Consider the following 15646-nt stretch of genomic DNA (forward strand, 5'->3'; position numbering starts at 1 on the left):
ATTGGTGCGCTTCGCCCTCGTTTCTCACTGAGGAATCATATGGATTACACACACACACACACACACACACACACACACACACACACACACACACACACACACACACACCATTTCTTGACGTCATTTGGCTTTGGTAAGAGAGCAGATTTGTGAGCCACTGGGGTGTCTGTGTCAGTCTGTTCACCCAATCCTGGAGAAATACAACAACACCTGCACAGACGTAAATGATTCATAATCATGCACACGTACACAAGCAGACACACACACACACACGCACACCTGACTTTCTCTGAGCAGCCACTTGTTATTATGTTTTGTTCAGAATTTTTCCCTGCATGTCAGTCTCCTTCTTTCTAAGACACGTCTTTGGTCACAGCTTACTGAGCTGTTAAATCTTTAATGTCACTAACAACAGCAACATTAGATGATGCCAATGGGGCATCACGTGTAAGTCTGTCAATTAGGCTTTTGACAAACGCTCAGGGGTGTGTTGGGGTGTGTGCGTGTGTGTACATATAAACGTACGCATAGTTTTGTGAGTCACGACAACTGTTTCAATCTGTTCCTGCGTGCATGTAATCACATTTCACCATGTTTGAATTAGCGATTGGGCTTCATCGCAGAAATTAATGTACTTTGAAACCTGAATATTAAACAGCCTCATGGAGGTTTTTGTCTTTTAGTATTGATGTCATACTGCAGCTCCTGTCACATGCCATAATCTTGATGTTTCTTGCTGTCATTTTTCATTATCTTAAGTCATTAAAATACTTTGACAAGCTCCCAAAAGATTATCCACTTAAAGCCCGCTGTTCTGATCAGTATGTATGATCAGACTCTGACATTTTTCCATGACATTTTTGTGACATTTCGTCCTAATGGGGCCACTGAGAGGGTGGACATGGCATGCATAAAGCCATTGTGTGTTTGTGTGTTTGTGTGCGTGTGTGCGTAGGCACTTGGGGCTAAATGTGCTGCGGCGCCCTGCTCAGCCTCTGCAGTCATCGCATCGCATCAGGGTCATGAGGTGCAGACGATGGTTTTGGTTTCATTAAAAGTCAGGTTGATTCTTTTTCCCTCGTTTAAATTTTACAGTACGAATTTGAGTACAGCACTTTGAATCATGTGGGTATGCGGTTATTTGTGTGGGCAGGAAAAGGCTGCGGTTGCCTTGACGACCCTGGCATACTCGCAGTGGTCCGGCATGTAACCGATGAATAATTCAGGGCGGTCAGAGGTGGCAGGCTTCCCCAGAAGGCTGGGATCTTGTTCCCACAAGTCACCTGTGCTGAGAGATGATCACTTCTAGCAGCTCTGCTCCAACTTGCAGCACAGATTGAGCCACTTCATACCATCATCACTGGGTATACTCACAGGACATTTTGATGTAATTTCTCTACTCTGCTAAATGTTTATTAATGAATCAAGTGGCTGGATGTGCTCAACAGTAATGCTTGGGCACAGGCTTTCTTAACAGTTGCAGCTGAAATCATTTTTTAAAAAGTACATTCAGTCTCCTTTTTAAAGTGTAGAGTAATTGGTCAGCGTGTTATTTGTAGTGTAGAAAAGACTCTGGGCAAGGTCTTCCAATACTGTTTTTCTGTCCTAGCAGGGAGCTAATTGTATTCTGTCAGCATGCCGGGGTGTAAATCATTCACATTAGACGAGCAGAATAGAAAATAGAAGGGCTTTCAGTGTCTGAGGCCACAACTGACAGGTGCTGCCCTTTAACAGGTTGTATTTCTGTCTCGGCAACAATTTAACTGACACACAGAGTTTCATTCTGCTAATGCAGCTACCTATTTGTGAAAAGGCTGGTTGGCCATTTCTTGACAGCTAGATGTCAGTTTGATCACAGTTTCGACATGTGGACCTCCTGAATAGTTAAAGACTAGTTCAGCCACCAGAAAAATGGTTTAATTATAAAATCTACTTTAAAAATAGCACTACCACATTTTAAAAAGTATCTTCAAGCTGAGGCATACTCTGTGTCTATCCATGGGCCAGACAGAGGTAAAGGCTTTTAAGCTCTGTTCACACAGACTGGTTGGAGACCAGCTGACGACCACTGGTTGCAAGAGAAAAATGAATATTCTCTCACTAGTTGCAAATGGTTCATGGCAGCTGCTGTGAATTTGACTGCTAGAGCCTCGATTATGCAGGCCTAGAGATTGGTCAACAGTGCTATGGTAACCAACTGTCGCTAGGAAAAAAATGTACATTCTGTGACCGATTGACAAGTGGTTGCACCGATTGACAAGTGGTTGCTGAAGGTTGCTGCCAGCCGCTAGCATGAAATTAGTGGCAAAGAGATATTGGGTGTAATACCTAAATTCTCCTTACAGTTTCTTTGACTGTTAGCAGGTGGCTACGATTGCCATTTCTTTGCATAGAAGACTGCAGACTGAAAACTATAACCCCACTGGAAACCGAGACCATTTGTCTTCAAAGTAAAAGTTGCACTTTTTGAAATGTGTTGATTGTGTTGATGTGTTGACCTCCAGAGTAAAGTTGTGCCTCAGAGCTCTGAGGCAAAACTTTACTCTGGAGGTAGATATTCTCCATTGGCAGGAGGGTGCAGACCGGTCTCTATGCCTGTGTAATGAAGGCTAAACACATAATCAGAGAACAGTAGTTATATCCAGTAACAGCTGTTTTCCACGAGTAACTTTCAGTAACCATTTCTCTGCAACTCTCACTCCCATGTGGACACACTTGATGAGCACAATCATTCAGCTAAATTCTAATGCGCTTGTTCACTTTTATTAGTGCTTAATAACAACATTTTCACAGCTACTGATCATAAAATAAAATTACTAAATGTTTCTTCATGGTATGTTCTAGATGGATGTCATGCTTGAATCACCAAATAGTAAAAGTAAGTGACCAAGGAAATGCGTTACTTAGCCTACAGAAAAAAAGATAAAATTAATATAAGTGATGTTCCACCGCATTGTAAGAAATGCTCAGCACTTTCTTGCTTTGATTAAAATATTCTGGCTCTATCACTGTCTGTATATAATAGAATATCATTTCTTATAAATCTCCAGCAACAGCATGTGCACTCAGCCTGACAAAGCTCAATTAAAATATGATGAACAGTTGATCTCTTCTGTTCCATCATGCCTGTGAAATTTCTCACAAGCTTGTAAACAAACTCTCTGGCGTTCTCTGCGTTCGCTGAGGGTCTGTTACAAGCCCGCTCCAAGTAGGAGTGTAATTCAGAGATTTGCAGACAGGCTGAGAAAATGTTGCTGTCCCTTTATCACAGGGACTAAGGTTGAGAAGCAGAAAAACCTACAGAAAGTTAGAACACCATGAAATCCACGTGGGCCATATCTGTAAATTGTTCATGAGACAAAATCAACAACAACAAAAACGATTGTATTGCACACTAACTGTAGCTATTCTACAGCCTTCATCCTCTGACTGAAGCTCACAGTGAACAGCTAATGCAAATGTGGTCTCCAACATAGGTCACATGCCGTCTCTGTAACCTGAGGGGACCAAGCCCCTTTCAGCTGATCAGTCACAAATGCCAGCATCAGCAGCTGCTGTGTGATGGCGGTGTGTTGCCATGACGACCGGGCTTCCTGAGCCACATCTCATCCATAATGGAGTGATCCCGTCGCCTTACAAGGTGGCCTTTTGATGGCACCCATCGGCTAATTAGCCCGCCTTCTGCTCGTCAAGTCACAAGCCAAGTCAGCTCGTTGGAAGGTGGTCTGATGAGACGAAAGTTAGTTCGAATTCACCTCAGTTCAGCACTCGTGTCGAACATCTGGATGTCTGAGCCTCTCCTGAATGCTGCCCAAATTCACCTGAGATGGCTTTACTAATGATAATACAAGTTTTAGTCTCTGTTTGAGACAATTCTCTAACTGAAAAGTGTAGTTGAAAGTAGTTGAATGAGAGGCGTAGAGAAACGGGTAAAGGTGTAAAATGGGACAGAAGAGGCTTTTTAGGGCAACATTGAGGACGGTAATTTGAAACCGTGAGATATGTGTTTGTGTGTGTGTGTTTGAGTGTGTGTGTGTATGTGGATTTCTTTTCCTCATAATGTGACAAGGGTGAAAAAGAAATGCACTCACTGTGAAGAAGTGTGCAGGGAGGTTAGGTGAGGCCAGGTTCTTCTCACATTTAAAGCATGAGAGAAATCTACTTCAAAGTAAAGTGAAATCAAGTGTGGAGAACCCCAAAATAGGCACTGATGCATTTCAGAGATTTTAGCCTCTGTCAGGGCACTGCTGGTTGACTCCTTATCCTTCCACTTCAAGAGGGACTTGATTTGTGAAGAAGTTTAACCTCATTATAGCGCTTTTGCTGCCTTCTGCTTTCAGGGTGAGCTCAGTACTTAAAGAACAATGCTTGGCTGGTTTGGGGTGAGTGCTCAAATTGATCGACCAGGTATGAGGATTAATTTGTTTATGGTGATTAGGTGGTATGGTAATTAGTTTGTGGTGAAAATTGTGGAATTCTCACCACAGTGCACCTCTTGAGCTTTGTAACTTGGCGCTGTCACAGCTGGGACACGAGTGTATGATCGTGCTGGTTTTACATTGTACATACCAGTACATTGGCACCTTAAAGCTGCCAAATCAAACATGCCGAGCTAGCCGTGATGTCCCCTTGTTAAGGGGAGCAGCCATAAGAAGCTTGTTTGCTAAAAGTATCATCTTTTGCCAGGATAAACTTGACTCTGATCAGTCACGAGGTCCAGTCCAGTAACCTAAATTAGCTGATTAGCACAGAGTTGTAATAGAGGTGGTAATTATCTGTACACACCACTTTAAACAGTTTAGTTTAAGACATTTTAACATTGAGATCTAATATGAGAATTGACTCCTGAGCTACTCCTGAGTAGGGTTGGGTTTTAATAATCGATTCATCATTCTGGCTTGGATAACGTGATATCGATTCATTAAAATCCTGAATCGATTTTTTTTTATATAAATGTATTTTGTCCAAAATTCCAGAATCTCAGGTGAAACGTCACAAAATTTTGACAACCACCAAACATTTAAAACAGTAAATGAGAGCAGGTACACGGCTTCTGCACAAAGATGTAAACACAAAGCGCGGATCAGAATCAGTGAGATGTCGCCTTTCTCACCCGACGACACGGACACGGTCGGGGCTGAAAACCGACAGCTCGCTGATTCTGATGTTTCGGCGGGTCCGCCCTTTGTGTTTACGCCCTTTTTGCGCTGATTCGAAAGCTGTTAGTTTGATCTCTCTCCAAACGATATTGACCGAACCAGCAGCAAAAGAAGATCCAAACTAAGCTTCATCGTCATGGATTCACTCTGACTTTTGCTGTTTTGCTTCCACCACAATAAAATCACACTTCATGCACAGCTCTCTCTCTTTCTCAGTGTACTTCAAGAACAGTTTCCCGTCTATCCCTGAAATCTGTTTTCTGCATTATTCGCTTGCTTGTTACGCACAAGTCTACCGATATTTACAGCTCTGTCGGCTGATGTTTTTTTTTTCCTTTTACTTACTTCCGAAAAGAAAACCTAATTTCTGCTGTTCAATAGGCTTCTGAACAAATTTAAACTTTTTAAAATTATACAAAACGCAAAACGCTTAGCCGTATCTCTAATAAAATCGCTGTAACTTCACAGGTAATGTTCATATGCTGGTTAATGGTTTTGTTTTGTTTTTGATGTACTGCAGAATATTTTTATAAAATCCCAGGCCAGGAAAATCACCTTCATGTTTTTCTGTGTTTTATCTTCAGCTACTTTGACACAAAGGCCTCTGCTGTGACGCTCACACCTTTGATAAAGTCTCGAAAGTGTCAGCTTTCTTTTTATAGATACAAAAATATGTAAATGTACTCATCTGAATTATAATATTTCTGACTGTCTGAGGCAAAATTTCCCAGATTCAAATCAAATTGAATCGAATCGAATCGATTCGGGACCTTGTGAATCGGAATCGAATCGATTCTAGAAATCAGTGACAATACCCAGCCCTACTCCTGAGCTCAGAAGGTAGGGCATGTCAGCTGCTGATCGGAAAGTTGGTGGTCTGATTCCTGGCTCCCCAAGTCTGCATACCTGGGAAGCTACTAACCCCAAGTTGCTAACCGATGCATCCATCGGATGTGAATGTGTGTGAATGGCAGATAGAAAGCACTTAAAGCATAGAAGAAAGTGCTTGTGTGAATGGGTGAATGTGGCATGTTGGAGAGTAGAAAAGCTCTATATAAGAATCAATCCATTTACCATTTACTCTCTTTTGGAGATGGCAACAACAGACCTCTAGGGGAACTGGGCTTCTTTTCTTTTTATTAGCTATTTGGACATTTTTAGTCGTAAAAGATATCTTGCTTTGTGCAAAAAATAACAAAAAAATCCAAGTTGAAAGGTGTATTTATCACAATTCAGAACTGTTCCTTCAGTGCTCCAAATATTTCTTTGGATGTCTTTTGTAGCTGCCCTTTCTTGAGCTCCCTTTGCAAACACTAAAAGCATATGAAGTAAAAAGTGTTGATGCTTTGATCTGGGAGCTGAATTACTGATGTGTTCATGGTTTTACCATCTCCTGCTCATTTGTCCTGGGCTCTATTTCTATCTGCAATCCCTGTGACTATAAAAAGTACGGTTACTGTTCTGTGTCCCTGTTATTACACTGACAAGAAATCCAAATTGCAACTTTATTGAACCAAACCATCTACGTTCACAAGCTCCCTCGTTATCCATTTTGCAGAGAGCAGGACGGGGAAGAATTTCTGTCTTATTGAATAAAGGATGCTGTCGAAGTGGAGCCTCCTGCTCTCAGGAACCCTTGCATCGGCAGAACCCCGGGAACCATAGATCACAAAGGGAAAGAGTAAATCGATGAGGATGAGAAGTGGGCAGCAGCAGAGAGGGAGGATAATGAAAGAAAACAGAAAGAGATAAGGACAGATGGGAGAGTGAAATGTAGAAAAAGTAAAGTGCTCGGCACTGATTCAGCAGAACACGTCTTTAGATCTTCAGGTTTTTTCTCTCGCTGATTATAAGATCGCCATCGTGAAGGTTGTAAAAGTCAGCTTTGAATGAACGAATGGACATAATACTCACGGTTTATTATAGCTTCAAATTCTGCAATATTGGAAATACTGGAAATAATTTATACTTGTGCTTCCTCCATCTTTAACCTCTCTCCCAACGGAGTCACATAAAGTTTGGCACTATGATGGAATTAAAGATCAAAGCCTTGGATTGAATCTTTGAACGTGTGCAGTTTTAATAAATGTGAGCCTTGAGCTCGTGCTTCTCTCTGATTCCTGCGTTGCAGCGTGTGGATTTTGGTCCTGAAACTGCAACTGTGGTAACTTTTTTGTTTGACTGTGGAAGTTTCTGGTTTTCCGCGTGAACGACGACACGAGGAAATGCGAGCAAAAGCGGCGGTTTCAGGAAAAAGCTTTGAAGTAATCTGAGCTTTTTTTTTTAAAAAAACTACAACAAACACAGTTTGGAGTGTTTTTAGCTTAATGAATGAGACTCTATGAAAACCATCCTGGTGATGTCAAACCGACGTATCAAAAGTATAAGTTCTAAAAAGAAGTGAGGCTGCGTTTTGAAGCGGATGTCCAGAGATTAGAGGAAGCGGACATGAACCAATAGCCCGTATTTTGGTTATTCTGCCAAACGTTGCAGTAGCAGAGACACAATGACCGAAATGACTCAGCTGACTGTTTTTGCTGTCAATGCGGAAATTTTCATTGGAATTACCGGCCGCCCTCTGCTGCTATATTCATCCTTTTGTGCTGTCGTGCTGTTTCCCCACGGTGCTGTATATAAAGAACCGGTATGACAGCTACACCCTCCACATCCTGCCACCATGTTTCATTCTCATATGGGACGTCGAACAACCCTTCACCCCTCCTGCGCGCTCGAACTGGCACCATCCAATATCCCCTCAATGTTTGAGTGGTAGACAGAGACAGCCGCAATAACTCAAAGCACAAACACATCACTTAGTTCTTGCATCCCCCCAAAAAAAGCGAGTTTTCTTTGCAGCCTTTAATTTACATAATCGTCACGTAGCTCTGTAAACATCGATGACATCCGCACACCAAGTGTTGGTCACAAATTGACAGTTTCTGTAAGTTCATGAACATCTCAGTTTCAGAAGTAAATATTTCCTCTGGGAAAACGAATACACTGGCCTCCCAAGCCTCTTTTTATCTCAGGAGGAAATATGTGCCCAAACTTTTTCAAAACCCATTCAGCCGATTGAAGCTGGCGTCGAATTAAAATATCTCTCTGCTGATGAAATCAGGTTTTACAGTAGTCTCTTAGAACTACAGAAGAAAAAGAAAAAGCGTTCTGCTACAAATATGCAGTGCCACGTCTGAACTTGTGTGCTTTTCATCTGTATCGTCTATTTTTTTCCTTTTCTCTCTCCCTTTTTCCTTTGAAAGCACTAGGGCAGTGGTTATAGGACAGAGCCAAAGTCTGGTTACCAAAGGGAGAAAAAAACAGAGGAGATGAGAGGGAGGCATAGAGATGATTACAGGACAAGAAGAATTAAAGCAGACATTGGAAGGAAAAGAGAGTACCATGAGGTGGAGAAGATGTGGGCATAGAAAGAGAAGATCTTACAGTGTTTGGTACTCGTGAAGTCTGCTAGGAAACGCAATGGAGTAACTGTAACACGTGGCTTGATGTGTAGTCAGATTTGCAGATTTATTTATTCATTTATTTTAACTAAAATTGAATCTAGTAAATCTGACACACATTGTAATGTTATCACCCACCCACTCACAGCGAGAGGGTGACGAGGAGAGTGCGGCTGCAGGATGGGCACAAAAAGCACCAAAGTGTGCAGTAGAGAAAGGGAAGAAAGAAAATACACAAAGAGAGGTTTGGGGTTTACAGGCAGGTACTTGGAAGTGTGAATCATGACACAGGTGTAACATTTTGGCATCTGCCAAAGTGATGAGAGTGGAGTTTGATACTGTAAGTCATTGATGCAGAGTTTGAGTCTCTTCATGAAGGTCTCAGTAGATGTGCCAGTCACAACACAAACTACAGAGAGAAAGTGTCGCTTATTCTAGAGTTAAGACTTCAATGAGAAGCTGCTTTTCTTTAATGTTATTTATATTCCAATGTAATATAGACATATGTTAGTAACTGGGTTTGTCATTGACACTGTTAATATTTTCCTTTCATCAAACAATTTGGGATTCAGGGTAGAGAAAGCAGAAAGTTTAGAAATGCTGCTTACATTTGGTTATAATAGTTCTGATCTTACTGAAAGAATGTGTCTTTATCTCAAGTGTAATTAACAATGTATGAAGTTACTTTAATAATTAAATAGAAAACATAATTTCCCCATATTTTGTCAATATAATTCTTAGCTTTATTCTCATAAATTACTAAAGGAAAAGTCTGGGATTCAGAATAACTGGCTGCGTGGAAAGAAAAGAAAGTTATTTTTCCAGGTCACCTTTTTATGAAAGAACTTAATCCTGTGTTGCGAGAAACAATATGGTATATATAGTAAGGCTGGTAATTAAGTTGGCAGCAGTTAGCTTAGCTTAGCATAAAGACTAGCAGGTTTAGAACTCTGGCTTTGCCTGAAAGGATCAAGCTGCCTTAAAACAAAGCAGGTTAACTTAAAAAATATATAAAATGTTAAAGAGTGAGCTTTAGGCAGGCTGGTGGATATGTATTGTTAAATGGGGCGATACAGCAGGGCTCCAACCAGCTCATTAGAAATGAAAAAACAATAAAAAAAATCACTTAAAAAATGGCTGAAAGTTCAGTACAGACCTCCTGTCTCCACAAACATATTAGAATCATAATCAGCATACTTTATTATTCTATAAGGAAATTATGTGGGTTAGAGTTGCTCATATATTAAAGAGATGTAGCTGCCCTGTTACACTGGCATGCACCACCCTTTAGCCCTTGCTTTGGACTGGAGTGGGCATTAATTTTCCCAAAAGGTGGGACTGTTTGGAGGGCCACACTGATAAGCTAATATAAGTTAATTAGGTCTTTTTTTTAAGCTTATTGGTGCAGCCACACTCAAAGCAGTCCCAATTTCTCATGTGGCCCTTTGGGATAATTAATTGCCCAGCCCTAGAGTCTGGACAAACATGAGCATTATCTGGATCTGAAGTCAAGCTAGGCTAATCACCCTTCAGTTGCACAATCACCTAATGGAGAAGCTTTTTGTAGTTCTTTAAAAGAAATGTATTTCAATGATCTTGCTCGTTCTTCCTGCTCATAAGATGCTTTGTTAATTACCAGTAGGAACCCCATGTTGTCACTCGTCTCCAGGACATTTGTTTGCATGAACTATTTATGAGATCACTCACATTCTCAGCTAGGATCTGCTTTGTGCAGTTGCCACCACACTTACCCACAATGCTCAGGCACCTGGGCATCCTCCCGGTGTCATGTTTTTTTTATTTAGTGTCCTCATTTGCACATTAGCTGAGTGACATGTTCAGTTCTTCTCACCTTCTGAAGAGTCATACATATCAGCTTGTTTGCACCGCTGCTACAAACAGCATATACAATAAGTTTCAAAAGAGCTCTTTGTTACTGCTTGGATGTGGAGCGCAGTCACCGTAAACGAAGCTATAGACTCGCATTTCTTGCTTTTTATTGCATTCTCCTCTCGCTCTCGCACTCCGGGCTTCCCTCCCTGTTTAGTAAATTTCATTCTCAGTGTGTATGCTATCCTGAGCAGCGGGCCTGAAGCAGCTTGAAAACACTGTGCACGAGAACGGTGCTCAGGTTTCACAGCACAGAGTTGCTGAAAGAGAAATAAGAAGGTCTGAGGCAAACACGCGGCAGTTCTGAGTTCACTGGGTATTTGAGATTCCGGGCCAACGTTGTGTTGTTTCACTTTCTCCGCTCTTCAAGCAAAACAATTTAACCCTCGTTTTGCTGTTGGCTTTGTGTTCCGATATGCAGCAGTTAGCTAATCCCACATTTGGCATTTTTACGATGAGGACTGAGTGTATACAGAGAGGCTGAGACTATCCAAATCCCTAAAGCCTCTTCTGTGGGGACGCCCGGACGATTCCCGCTTCTCCTGCTTGGTCCAAAGATCTGAGCAATGATTCCCTCTGGCTGGATTTTATAGGGACACTCAAAGCTTTATTACACCAAAGCCCTTTCCAGACAAGTAAAATGACATGATAACGGATGACATTCTGCACTATAGACTGGTATGGAGATTTCTCTCTCTCTGTCTCTCTACTTTTACCCTTTTACAAATGTCTTTTCAGATGTGTCCTTAGACCGGTTACTAGCTGATCTTTGCTCTGTGTAGCTTAATGCGGAGTTTTATCTTGATGACATTTAAATGTTGTTCTAGGTCGTATGGAGTGTGCTTTCTGCTTAAAATGCTTCTCATGCACAGGAAAAAAAACAAACTACACCATAAATTTACTTGTAGGAACTCTGGACTCACACTTCAGCACTAGCAGCTCTGCGCTGCTCAGCTGGACAGGGTGCGGGTGAAGTGTCTTGCCACAGCGGAGGCGGTTAATGAGCTTTATAGCTGTTGGAAGAGCCAAGCTGGATATTTCCCCACGTTTTCAAACTTTATACTCAAGCTAAGCTGCCTCCTGTCTTCAAATGTCTATTTATGATTTTGAGATCATGTTTAGCTCCTGTCCAAAAATCAGTCTTTGCAGATTATTCCTTGGAGTTTACAGTGATGTCTAACCTTTTTCCTCCTTGTTTCCTTGTTTATAGGCATGGCTCCAGAGGTATGGCTACCTCCCTCCTGCAGACCCCAGAATGTCAGTGCTGCGTTCTGCCCGAGTCATGCAGTCTGCTATCGCTGCCATGCAGCGCCGCTACGGCCTAAATGTCACAGGCACGCTGGACAGCAACACTATAGAGTGAGTCACACACACCTTTAAAAATACCCTTAAAGACGCCATAGTATGAATTATGCACAAGGTTCACGATGGGTTTATTCCCAAAATAAGAAAACACGGGTAAGAATACAACAGGAAGCGGCTGAGTGTAAAATTACAGCTACAGAGAAACCGTGGTGTTTGCTTTGGTCGTTTCTTGTATTCGCCTGAATGCAAGTAATTACTATGGATATGTTGACTTGCTCATGTGGCTTTTAAAAAGAGAGAGATGTGGATCTCAGATTGATTTTTATGATTTGATGAACAGTCTCAGACTAAAAATCTAAATTCGCTGAGGGCCTCGGGCATACTGTAGGTAGATGTTTTATTAATTTGAGGAGGGAAAACACACTGCGAACTGTGTTGCTTGGTTTCTTTTTTGTAGGACTCACAGTTCAAGTGAACTAGACATTTTTCAAAAATGGAGGTACAGACTGTTTCTGTTTCTTTTCGCCCCGTCTTACATTTTTAAGGCGACCAGAGTCGTTTTGCCAGACGCAAAGTTGGCGTAACGTAGACTAAGTGGGGCTTATTAATGTGATCAAAGAGGGTTTTTGCAAGAGTACACCTCCGATGTCAGATCAAAGACTTCACAATGTTTTAGTATTAATAGACAGTGGAGGAGACAGAAGAGCTGCGACTCTGGTTGGCTTTGTCCTCATTTGAACAGTCCAACCTCAGCCCAGCAGCTACAAGCAATCAAGCAGGTCATGTTGGTTTGGATTTTCTTTCTTTTTAATGGAAAGTCTCATTGTTATATTATATTTTGTCTGCACACAGGAGTGTAGTGGAGTGAAAACCCACCTGGGGCTCTCATAAGTCTTTAAAGAGATGTTTTTAAATTATTCATCTGTATGAGAGCGGCAGTGGCACGAGGGCACAGATCATCTGTGTTTTTAAAGCAGCCATGGATTTACCCAGGTTTAACTTCACCGCATTATACCTGCAAATCACTAAAACAGTGCTCGCTGACATTTGTGTGCACCAACAGCGAAATACCATCCATGCTACACGCAGCAAAAGTGCTCACATTGGTCACTGAACTGTGATGTGGCGATGTGGTGGCCAGCTATGTGAATGCAGACTAACAGCTATCCAACCGCTGGGCTGAAACAGAGTGAAATGTGATGAGCTAACAGTGCCTGTTTCTTTTTCCCCCCTTCTGCTTCTCTCGATTAATGTAGGGATAACACGATAAGGTGAGGCACCTTTTTTGTACATTTGAATACATGTAGTTTTACACTGTGTGGGTGTTACGATGAAGTACGTGTGTTCTGTTATCAACACGTTGTCATCTTTGCATTTTTTTTTACATATAAATGTTCAAAAATTGCATCATGTTGAATTATTTTGCACATCTGTTCTGTGTGACACTGGCTCAGAGTTGGCTCCTGTGAGCCAGTGACATCACTGTGTCAGGGTAGGGGAGGTAATGTGCTGCTGCCGATATAACCTTTTTCCTCCCCGCCTCTGTCCACAGGTGGATGAAGAAGCCCCGATGCGGGGTTCCTGACCAAATAGGGGGTGTGTCCAGATTAAGTGTCAGGAAACGACGGTACGCCCTCACGGGACAGAAGTGGCAACACAAACATATCACATACAGGTGGGTGGATTCAGCTTTTCTTTTGTTTTCAATGACATTTCAGTGCTACCTAGCAGCACAGCATGCTCAGAAAACCCCAGAAACACACCCCAACCTGTGAGGACACCCCAATCACCCGAGCAGCCGTGTGGGAGACATAGAGATAGGAAGAAAGAATACTTTTTTCTTCAGTAGCTCCTTTATTTCCGTGTCGTTTGAGCTTTTGACCTGTCCCTGCCTGTAAGCTTTATAGCAGGGCTGTCAAACATAAGGCCTGTGGGCCAGAATCATTCTAGCAAAGACTCCAATCCAGCCCATGAGATTTTCCCTCTGCTAAAGACTTCCCACATGCCCATTCATGGTACATCAATGTAATTAACTGACAGATTATTAACTGACAGATGTTTTTCCACTAACTACCAAAGAAATTTCTGTTTTTTGGGTTTTTGTTTTGTTTTTCTTTTAGAAAAGCCTACAGGAAAAAAAACGGGACATTTTCTTTGGATTAACCAAAACCTCTGTGTAATAATTACAGGACAGTCTGGGCAATGAGCTGCCAGATCCTTCTTACACATTCATTTCTTGCAGTTAAAGCCCAAAGAGTCACGCTGACATTGTCTTACCCCTACTCTAGCAGCTTTTTATCATGTACAAAAACTGTTTCTTGTATTGAGACAGGCTGTATGTGGCCAACCAAGTAAAATCACTTTGACATCCCTGATTTCACTTCCCCATTTCCACTGAAAGAAGCACAATATTTGAACTTGCGTAATGGACGCGAACCTACAAAAGCAAAGGTCAAGTAAAGTTCCACGTCACTCAGAGCCTTAAACATCACATTAACCCGCAGCACAGGCCGTGTCCATCAAACCCCACACCTCACTGCCGGAGCAGTCTCGCTCCTGACAGAACATGTAGCACAAATGCAAAAAGAGTGTACGCGCACTGGTGACCTCACCGATTTCATAATTCACCAGCGCGTTTTCTGACATCCCGCTACATGAGTAATAATGTATAGGACAGCTTTCTGTGGTTATATAATTTTTCTCTGCTAAGATGTAGTGAGTAGCCCAGATTCTGTAATATTTCATGTGTTATACTGTTGCTTGCCTCAGCTTCGTGTTTCATGGATAATCCTCAAGTGCTGTTCTTGTTTTTTTAGTTATTATTATAGATTTTTAAAAATGTTTTGCATAAGCGGTAATTCCTGCTAAATGGCTCAGTGGCCTCGAATAACCTTTTCTTTTTTTGAGATTGAGTTGAAATTGAGCACGTGGTTCATTTGCAGCACTACTGATAAGAAACCAAACCAATGAGGCGGATCGATGCAGAGTGGAGGAGGAAAAGGGTGGAAATGAGGAGAGAGGAAAGAGAAGAGAACAGGAGAAGCAGATTCAGAGAGAAAGACATGAGCTGAGAGGAGGAGGAGGAAACCCTGGTGGAAGGCAGAGGGTGCTCTCTGACAGATTAGGGTTATGTAAATGAATGGGAGCATTTTGAGTGTGTGTATTTGTGTGTGCATATATATATATATATATATATATATATATATATATATATATATATATATATATATATATAATGTGTGTGTGATGTGTACATAGATGTGGCCTCTAGTCAGTTGTCAGATGTGCCTGCAGCTGCTCCTTTTATGTCAGATTGCAATGGAGGTAGCTGGAGAATGCAATCGTCTAATGACTCTTTTAATCTGCTTAAATGTTCTTTATGTAATGTTAGAACAGGTCACCTCATTTAAATCTGATTCAAGTATCAAAATCTTGTCAGTAATTTAAGATATGCTGCTATGCATTCGTGTCAGAATAAGGAGCAACATCTTTCCTCCTCAGTTTGAAGAAAAAATGTTTTCAAGTATAATTGTGGTTCACCGATGGACAGTGGTAAACATAAAATTGTGCTAACTGCAAGGAAACTTGTAAGGTTAGGTGCTGAAAGCTATGAGTCACAGTGACGGTCACGGTTATCCAAAGCACCTTATGCCCATAAATGATTAGGATGCTGACTTTTAGGAATATTGTACCTCAGTCATAAAACATGTTCTCAGAGTTCTCAAGAGTCGCAGATCTTTAAAATTCAAATCAAAGTTGAAGTAAACACAAAAATTAGCTGTGATTTAAAGACAGTAAAAGCATACATGAAAATGTGATTAGCATTAGCTAGCT

General features: G+C 41.5%; 2 protein-coding genes across 3 annotated transcripts in view; one reads left to right on the forward strand and one right to left on the reverse strand.

Moving 5' to 3' along the window:
* Positions 1-15646, reverse strand: part of LOC146511036 (uncharacterized) — a 189776-nt gene that overhangs the window by 42565 nt on the left and 131565 nt on the right. The window lies entirely within an intron of this gene.
* Positions 1-15646, forward strand: part of mmp16a (matrix metallopeptidase 16a (membrane-inserted)) — a 74073-nt gene that overhangs the window by 7028 nt on the left and 51399 nt on the right. Inside the window, exons 2-4 of one of the 2 annotated variants that reach the window (XM_085172223.1) lie at positions 11718-11866; positions 13069-13083; positions 13365-13487. In XM_085172223.1, coding sequence (XP_085028349.1) covers positions 11718-11866; positions 13069-13083; positions 13365-13487 — 287 coding nt within the window. The remainder of the gene's footprint in view (positions 1-11717; positions 11867-13068; positions 13084-13364; positions 13488-15646) is intronic. The other variant, XM_085172224.1, reaches the window with a different exon arrangement.

The sequence above is a fragment of the Neolamprologus multifasciatus genome, chromosome 9, assembly GCF_963576455.1.
Source record: "Neolamprologus multifasciatus chromosome 9, fNeoMul1.2, whole genome shotgun sequence".
Classification (NCBI taxonomy): Eukaryota; Metazoa; Chordata; class Actinopteri; order Cichliformes; family Cichlidae; genus Neolamprologus; species Neolamprologus multifasciatus.